General features: G+C 43.9%; 1 protein-coding gene across 3 annotated transcripts; it reads left to right on the top strand.

The window, feature by feature from the left end:
* Nucleotides 1-8,860, top strand: LOC139558654 (ubiquitin carboxyl-terminal hydrolase MINDY-1-like). 3 transcript variants are annotated; one of them, XM_071373919.1, is made up of 12 exons: nucleotides 1-222; nucleotides 617-720; nucleotides 1,210-1,346; nucleotides 1,497-2,209; nucleotides 3,209-3,266; nucleotides 3,635-3,699; nucleotides 4,846-5,004; nucleotides 5,111-5,213; nucleotides 5,495-5,637; nucleotides 5,847-6,044; nucleotides 6,373-6,525; nucleotides 7,215-8,860. In XM_071373919.1, exons 4-12 carry the CDS (start codon nucleotides 1,499-1,501, stop codon nucleotides 7,293-7,295), a joined length of 1,671 nt encoding a protein of 556 aa, XP_071230020.1. In that variant the 5' UTR covers nucleotides 1-222; nucleotides 617-720; nucleotides 1,210-1,346; nucleotides 1,497-1,498; the 3' UTR covers nucleotides 7,296-8,860. The 3 variants fall into 3 exon arrangements, with proteins under 3 accessions (XP_071230020.1, XP_071230018.1, XP_071230021.1); XM_071373917.1 differs by having other exon boundaries at nucleotides 154-326; nucleotides 617-2,209; XM_071373920.1 differs by lacking the exons at nucleotides 617-720; nucleotides 1,210-1,346; nucleotides 1,497-2,209 and having other exon boundaries at nucleotides 182-222.
* Nucleotides 8,861-9,204: the final 344 nt, after the last annotated feature.

The raw sequence follows: 9,204 nt of genomic DNA, 5'->3' as shown, positions 1-9,204 counted from the left end.
GAAATATCTTTGGTTGGCATATTATACAACATGTATTTTATGTATGTAACTTGGTGCTTGACATCTAAAAAATTGTTTCCCCCTGTGGCTAATGCAGATCGTGACATCATTGTTTACAGAATGTGGTAGAGGAAGTGGAGTAAGCGAAGTCAAGATTGCGAAGAGACCGTGGAATGTAAATATCATGCCCGTTGTCAGCCAGCGAAGCTCGTGGACAAGTCGGTCAGTATCTTTTCGTAAAAATCTCAATTTGCTCTTGATTAGACCAACACCTGTCTAAATTTCACGACGTTTTTGCCAATTTACGCTGTCAACTGGCTTTGATGGTAAGTTGTTGTATTTTCTGCTGGTCAGCTAGCTAGCTAACAAGCTGCCACCATCATCAAGATATTTGTTGCACGGTAGTGATGGGCGCTACCAACTTCTGAGCGTCAGCACGAGGGTATAACGTTAGCAAGCTATGGTCAGTAGCCAGTTCTGGTGTCACTTGACAGATGCAATATCGGCCATATAGTTCCGTTCTCATTATTTTGTCAAACCCAGGGTCAGAAAGGAGATGTGTTGTTGGAGAATAACTTATTATTTCACGGACTGATCACTGATCTTTTTCTTGCAGGTCTGGTACAATTTAAGAATATGGTTACTCGCATTCTGGGACGACAAGAACACAACCATGCCGCGTTAATATCCTAAAAACCTACGAGTCATTCATGTCACAAGGCAAGGGACAAGCTTGACTAGCTCCATCCCGCTCTTCACTTGTTTTCGCTGTAGCTTTTCTGTCAGTCTTCAATTGGTATATTCCCTTGTATCGTCAGGAAAAGCACAACTTTTATAACTAGTTAGATAAGTTTTGCCTCCCCCCAAAGATAACTTTGTTCTAGTTTGCTGCTGTAGCTTGCCAGAAGCTATCAAACCTATTTGTCAGGGAGCTGTAGGTAACGTTAATGGACAGAGGCAGTCCTGAAAATGATCTATAAGATATTTGTTGTTAAGTTTTAAATGTGTGTATATATATATTTTGTGTAAAGATCATTATTTATTTTTTGTTAGAGGAAAGCTTGTAGTTTTACACTTGCACTAAATTTACCAGAAGCCCGTGTGCAATGTCGAAAATATAGCCTATTTGTTATGACATCCCACACTTGAACTGAAAGAAAATGTGCAAGTAGTTATTTAAGGCAGTATGAAATCCACTCTCTCTTACAGTCTGACATAAAACAGACAGAGCGACTGTGGATTCTGCTGTAGCCGTCCATCAACCCCGTCTTGCAAACTAAGGACACTGTTACTCAGGAATGCCAGGGAACTGATCGTCAAGATTTCCTTCAAGTTTCACCTATAAGGTCACTGCCAACTTTTAAATCTGTGAATATACTTAATGTAAAGGGCTGAGTTTGTTTTTCTATTCTTATACAACCTAAGCCTGAAGTAGTCTTTACTGACGACTTGGCCTTATTTTCAATTGATTAAGTGCTACATTGAACATTGCCCAGGTATGGCGGATTCTGGCACAGAGATAGTTGGAGGAGATCTCCTGAGCGTTGTCAAAGATGACTGCTCTCTGACAGAGGCCATTTCTAAAGAGGGCGGCCTTACAGCAGGATCGTCTGCGGCTAAAGAAATCCACGAAGCAGAGCCCTTGGACCATGAAGACTCCACCAAAGACCCATCAGTTAAGACCCCAATTATGGAAGCAGAAGGTTTTGACGGATACAGGGAAACCTCACTCACACCAACCACCACGTGTGCGGCCATGTCTGAAAACGGCACGACAGAAGACGCTCGATCCACCCTGCAGAGCCAAACTCTGACAGAAGGGAACGGGGAGAGCTCAGTGGCCACATTTGGAAGGTCGGACGAGTATAGCCAGTCAGCTACCACCGACTCCGCCTCCTTCTCCATCCCCAGCCTAGAGTTCTTCGAGGGGAACGATGAGCCATTGTCCTCCTACTCTGCCCTGGGCATCGAGGGCAGCTCCCTGTCTGCCGACGTCCCCTGCCTGGCCGACGATGTCCTGGTTGGCGTCGCTGCTGCCGCAGCCACAGGAGGGGCCACCGCCGCCCCGGACCTAGAGCCCATGATGCCGGCCTACTACTTTGTGAAGTGGATCACCTGGAAAGAGAAGAAGACCCCCATCATCACACAGAGTGAGAACGGGCCCTGTCCCCTGCTGGCCATCATGAACACCCTGTTTCTGCGCTGGAAGGTAAAGTCGGACTGTAGAACCAGCTAGCTGGGACTAATGGGGTCCGTGACTACGCATCTCAATCGTCTTAAGTGGCTTTAGGCCTACTTCATCTGCACTGATGTCAAACCATATGATAAAGGAAAGCACTATATTGGAGGACTATTGGGGGATGTTGCATTCACTGGTCCAGATCGGTGCAGATCAAAGAAATGAGCCAAGAGAGGAAGCCACTTTAGGCTATTGAGATGCACTTTTACTATTGAGGGACTTCAGTGGCCGCCTTAAGGTGACTGAGAATAAGGATGAGATTGACACACTGAGGATGACACATCCGAGGTGTGTAGGCAGGCCAGAATTAGTGATATGACACTGGAGGGAGGGAAGTTTCTAGAGGCAGGAATTACAGGTTCATGTTGGGGAGTTTTATTAAAAGAGGACAGAGGACTTCTGAATCCTATAATCTTGTTTGTACTATCAACATGAAAGCAGTCTGTCACTTTTAGCTTTTAAAATCAAGCAACGCAGAATTAAAGTTTATGAAGGGCAGCATGTCTGCGCCAGAGAATCCATTTTTTTTGTGACAATTTAAATTTATTTTGACATTTATTTTATTGGGGGGTTAGAGGTACAATATTCCAATTCATATATAATTTCATATTCACTTCATATTACATTTCTTCCACATATATTTATTTCACTCAGAAGAGAAAAAGCCCTCCCCATACCACCCATTCCCGTGGGCCTGAAAGTAAAAAGATACAAATAGGTATATATATGTGTGTATGTGTTGGGCTTTATAGTTTGTTTGTTTCTATGTGTGTTAGGCTTGAGCTGAGATCGTTCTTCAGAGTCAAGTATATTTGTCCAGGCCTCGATTTTTCCTTGACCAGCACCATTCATTCTAATGTTATAACTTCCAATAATATCTGTATCCAACTTCACAGAATCTGTTGTTAAACGAACATGGATCAAGGAAAGGGCTTATGAATCAAAATTGTGTGTGTGATTTGTCCCCAGGCCAAGCTACCCGCCCAGACAGAAGTTATCACCACAGAGGACCTGATGGCTCACCTTGGTAAGAAACATGGGAGTTTATTATCTGAACTTTCATACAGACTTTAACACTGAAGCTATTGTATTTTTCACACATTTACACTGAGGTTGTCACTGGCACATGAAAATGCAACCAATGCATGAAAGTACAAGCAACTAAAGAGGTTGCATATTATCAGGCCGTAAACAAAAGCTCATCACTGGCCCTATGCTCCAGGATCCAAGGGCTTAAGTCATTGAAATATCTAGGAGATTTGAAAATCTGTAAACTCTAACCATTACCATAGGGGAAATATATTATAACACACATTCCTATTTGGTCACTGACTGTCTGAGAACCACATTATCGTTTTACTCCCATAATTTGTCTTTCTGATGTTTCTGCCACAGGAGAGTGTGTATTGTCTATCAAACCCAGGGAGAAGGCTGAGGGAATGGAGCTCAACTTTCAGCAGGTAAACTCACCTCTGTATTTAACACACAAACACAGCAGGTAAACTCACCTCTGTATTTAACACACAAACTCAGGCCGGTGTCTGTCCACTTACTTGACACTCACTTATCTGTGTTGTCAGAACATTTTTCTGTAGCTGTGCGCATGCGTGTGTTTCTGCAGGTGCTGTCTTATCTATTTTGTAGCTGTGTGGCACAAAATCGTTTGTGTGGTTGAGACTGAGTCATTTTTAAGGGGAAGCGGAGTTCACTGCAGAGGCAGAAGCCACGCAGGGGGCTGTTCTCACAGTAAAATCAGCTGTGTCATCGATGCTAAGCCTCACCGGCTGCCACTAGAGTACAAGAATAAGGAGCTTAGGGAACAAGGATTAAAACATACTATACTGTACCAAGGTGGCAAGATGGTGCCTGTGTGGATGCAGCCAATTAACTTAATGATGTGGTCATTAGCAGCTTTTTAATAGAAAGTGACTTATAGTCAGCCCATTCTATCCAGTATGTGTGGCTTGCAGGAATCAAACCCATTGTCCTTGGTGTTGTAAGCACCACGATCCAACCACCTGGCTCTGACACTTGAAGCTCAATTAGATGTGCTGTTTCGACTGGACAGCTTTTGTTTTCTGACATCAGAGCTGTGGGTGTGTATAACCACAATCTGGTTCATTATTCATGGCTAAGCTCAGAGGATTGTAGTTCGCTGCTCGACAGTGATAAAGAAACTATAGGCAAAACCGATGTGGACAGGTAAGATTGAGTGCCGGTCTGTTAGAAGCCCTTGTGAATTTTGTACTACAAGATTAGCCCGCACATCCACTTTGCCTTATCGCACATCAATCTAATTTCCATACCGTACATGTCACTGGAACCGTGGTGTGAACCATATGAGGAATCAATCTAGGAACAGCTGATACTGGCCTTCTGTGCAATCAACTCTACGTTTTATGCAAGTACGATTCCATTCCAGCTCAAAATATGAATTTAAAAATACTTGTAGAAAATGGTCTGATCTTCAATTCATGAAGTTAATCTTCGTTCAATCTCTGAATCGACTGTAATCGAAACAGAACTAACCTCCAACCCTGGTTTCCAACTCAGTTTCCAACCTCTGTAGTTTTATGATATGTATTTTTTTATCTTTGATTCTGCAGAACATGAGCGATGCCATGGCAGTTCTGCCAAAGCTGTCCACGGGCCTTGATGTCAACGTGCGCTTCACGGGCGTGTCAGACTTTGAGTACACGCCAGAGTGTATCGCCTTTGACCTGCTGGACATCCCACTCTACCATGGCTGGCTGGTGGACCCTCAGGTAAGCGACATTTGTAGAACATGTGAAGGTAAAAGCCCTCCTTTCACAATTAATGCCCCAAATCCCTTGTTTTGGGCATCAGTTTCAAAATATTTTCTTTCTCCAGAGCCCTGAGATGGTGGCAGCGGTGGGAAAGCTAAGCTACAACCAGCTGGTAGAGAAGATCATCGACTACAAGCATTCGGCCAACAGCAGCCGTGTCAGTGAAGGTACAGGACTTTCCAAATCCTTACTTCACATACATTTGAGTTGTCACTAACCCTTGTCCTGGTGAGTTACACGTGGTTCAGACTTAAATTCAAGCCCAGCTCTAATAAACTGGTTTTATTTACGAGGGTCTTGATGGGAAGTTGATCATTTAATCCCAATTGCATTCTGTACTCTCTCCCCTCTCTTTCTCACAAGCATACATGTTCACTTGGCCATTTCCTCTGTAATACAACCATTCTCCTTGCTTTATTATGCCTCTACTCCATCTCCGTGCTCTCAGGTTTGGTGGCAGAGCAGTTTCTGGAGTCCACAGCGACCCAGCTGTCGTATCATGGACTTTGTGAACTCAACACTACAGTCAAGGAGGGCGAGCTGTCTGTGTTCTTCAGAAACAACCACTTTAGCACCATGATAAAGCACAAGGTGCGTGTGTTTGGCTCGATCTATAGGGTGTAACATATAGAACCTTGCAGGTAGAAATGTAATATATAGAACAGACTGTATTCTACATGAGAGGCATGTAGCACGTTCTGTAACATTCCCCCCTCAGGTGCCCTGCAGTAGCACAACATTCTCTAAAACGCTGCTCACTCCCCCCCCAGTGAATTACTTTTGACCTTGTGACCCCACAGGGCCACCTGTACCTCCTGGTGACAGACCAGGGCTTCCTGCAGGAGGGGGGGCTGGTGTGGGAGAGCCTGCACAATGTGGAGGGTGACGGCAACTTCTGCGACTCAGACTTCCGCCTGTGCCACCCGCCCCAGAGGAGCGTCCCTGTGACACAGCCCGAAGACCTCACGCCCCAGCAGCAGCAGAGACAGATCGACCAGGTCAGTGATCCCCCCCCCCCCCCCCCCCCCACTCCACCACACAGCTTTGCCAGTTTCAGTTTGAGGATACCTGTTATTTGAGAAGCACCCAGATGCAGTGGGCAGTATCTAATGCACTACTGAGACAATCTCCATATCTTAAGCTGCATCTAGATACTTATTAAGGTTTTTTTATAGGTAGAACTGCCACGCTGTCTGTGTCTAACTTGATCCTAACTTGACATCTCTATGTACATGAAATCATGCATTGCTATTAAGGATTTCAGCCTTTCTGCACATTTCCATGACTACACATTCACTCACCCTGTGGTGTATGCTTGGTTGCCAGGACTACCTGGTGGCCATGTCTCTGCAGCAGCAGCAGGGGGTGGCCCCGGGGCCCCTCAGTGACCTGGACTTGGCCAGACAGCTGCAGGAGGAGGAGTACCAGCAGCAGCAGCAACAACAACAAGGAGGTCCCTCCCAGGCCCCAGCACAGCAGGTAACCAACCACACTGTCTGGGCATATACTAGAAGGAAAGAGAGTGTCCTCTTTAGGCTTTGATTCAATACTTCAACAGTATGAAAGATAAATACAATACACCAGCATAGACCAGTGGTATTCAAAGTTGAGGGGGAACTGCAGTGGGGTCGCCATATTTATTTTTGTACAAATTTTAAGAACTAAAATGTAAAAGTAAAGATTATTGTATGGCATAATATACAAATGTTTTTGAGAAAGATTTGTAACTGAGTAAATGTATTTATTTGTTTAATTTGGATAAGCGATGAAAATGAATTGAAGGTTATTTCTCGACGTAAAAATATAAATGTTCAGATTTTAAAGATTTGTCATTAGATTTGGGGTGGGGTCGCGAGAAATTATTGCCGTAAAAAATGGGGTCCCCAGAAATTCTGGTGCAAAAATGGGGTCCCTGCTGTAAAAAGTTTGACCACTGGTATAGGCGATTGGTAAAGAAACAGTGCCCACTGGTGCTTTTTCAATTACACAACAATTTATTTGAGCAGAAAACACATTCTCTCACCACAGTGCATTATTGTATTTTTCTGGTACTTATTTTCTGTTATCTTTGATTCACATCTGCTGAAGAAGTCCCCTTGATCATCACAAACTATCTACATAGAAGCTTCTCCACTTCCTTACTCTATGACGGTTTGTTTTGCTTCCAGGTGAGAGGTCAAGCGGCGGCCCAGCCGGGAGGTTCTAGGAGACGGGAGAAAAAGGATGATTCGGACTGTGCCATATTATAGCGACACCTAACCTTACCCTAGTCTCCATGATCTCCCTATGATTTTAGCCTGCCCTTCTTTGCATTAAGCCAACCCCTAACATATATACATATACATACACACACACACACAGAGTTAGGGGATTGTGCCCCTGCCACCTCAATGCCAAACCCACCCCTCACACTTAACCTAACCTCGAGGTTGAACCTCACTCACTACCACCGCACCTCGCACCCGTGGTTTCCTTTGAACATCCAGGCCAGAAGGTGGCAGTAGTAGTCACGCTTTCCAAAACCATAGAATAGAATATAAATGTCAATTGAGGCACCAGACAGGAAATCCCTTGCAGTTGGTGGGTTACAGCAGCTGAGTTGTCCAAGACCCATTACAACCCAGGTAGAGTCATGAAACACATCTGTAACAAAAAGCTAAGGTCTAAATTAAAGGGCAGTCACTACAGCTCAGACCAGATGATGTACTTTAAAATGGATACTGCAGCTTTTTAAATTGTGTATAGGAGATGCAAAAAAGTTTGGTTAAAATTAGAGCACAAAGACAACCCCCCCCCCCTTCTCTGCTACACTCTTTTGCCATCCTCACAGCCTTAGAAAGCCCGGTTTTTAAGCGAACTCTGGGGAAGTCGCCATCTGCATTTACGCCATGATGGAAACTCGAGTACATTCCTGTCCTATACAGAACGGTGCACAGTTATGCCTAGCTCGAGGGCCGAGACGAGGATTCTGCAAGCCCAAACAAAGATATGGCTTTGAGGGCTGCGTTCCCAAAGGTCCTATCTGCTAGACTAAGCATTGGCCTTACTTTCCCTGCCCTATAGTGTACTGTGCTGTAGTTAGTAGCAGGGAGGAATTATGCAAAAGGTGAATGGATAAGGACAGTGAAGGTGTTCTGCTGGAGCATCTGTTATGGACGACTTAAGACCAGTAAGAGAAGTCCCATTAAAGGTCCAATGCAGCTGTTTTTATCTCCATTTAAAATTGTTTCTGGGTAACAATTTAAGTACCTTACTGTGATTTGTTTTCAGTTAAAAAGAAACAAATAGCTTCTTAGCAAAGAGCCATTTCTCAAGCAAGAATTTTGATAGGACTGTCTGAGTGGGGAGGGGAAACTAGCTGTTATTGACAGTGGTTTGGAAGTTTGATGTCACCAGGCAAGCCAAAACTTTCTCATCACAGAATGACATTTCAGGCGGTCTTTTCAAATAGCCCTTACACTAAAACGGCGTTATAATCTTTCAGAATTTCACAATATTATTCCAACCTCAGTGTGGAAATATATATAACACAGGAAAAGCACGTTGACTGCACTAGATTTTTAAGCAAACCTGACACTTGAACCAACTATAAGAAGTCTGCATTTGATTTACAGTACTTAGGAACAAAGGCCAGTTCAGGCGGTTACTGCCGTTTTGCAAAGGTCGGATATACAAGCCCTTTTGAAGTAGCTTTAGGGTGGAGGGGCTTTTAGCAACGCTACAGTACTAGACCACACCTTGATGCCAAGTCTTAATCTTCGCCACTTCATTTGTATTTAATTTGTCATGTCAGTAAAGGAAAATCTAAAACTGTCATGGTGTCCAATGACTCATTTGTCTGGTGAATGTCATTATTTCACATAATCGACTCATACAACCAATATGTGATAAAACCAGCTCAGTACAGTATCATTATCTGCTGTTTTCACCTGCAAAGCTCCATTTTCTAATACTTGTGGAATAGTTTATCATTGTTAAAGGGGTACAGTGGAACTGGACGTGAATCACATACAAACACTTCCACTTGTTGCAGGACCATTGCATTTTTTCAAAATCAATCATTGGTTTTTCTTGTTTTAGCTTCTGCTCTTGCAGCCTCTTCTGGCTTCGTTTTTGGTTTCCACCTTTGTCATATCTTCCTTTCGAGGTCCTCCTGTT

Source organism: Salvelinus alpinus, chromosome 29 (genome assembly GCF_045679555.1).
Source record: "Salvelinus alpinus chromosome 29, SLU_Salpinus.1, whole genome shotgun sequence".
NCBI classification, from domain to species: Eukaryota; Metazoa; Chordata; class Actinopteri; order Salmoniformes; family Salmonidae; genus Salvelinus; species Salvelinus alpinus.
Note: the sequence above shows the minus strand (reverse complement) of the source record. Positions and strands in the feature narration are given on the sequence as shown.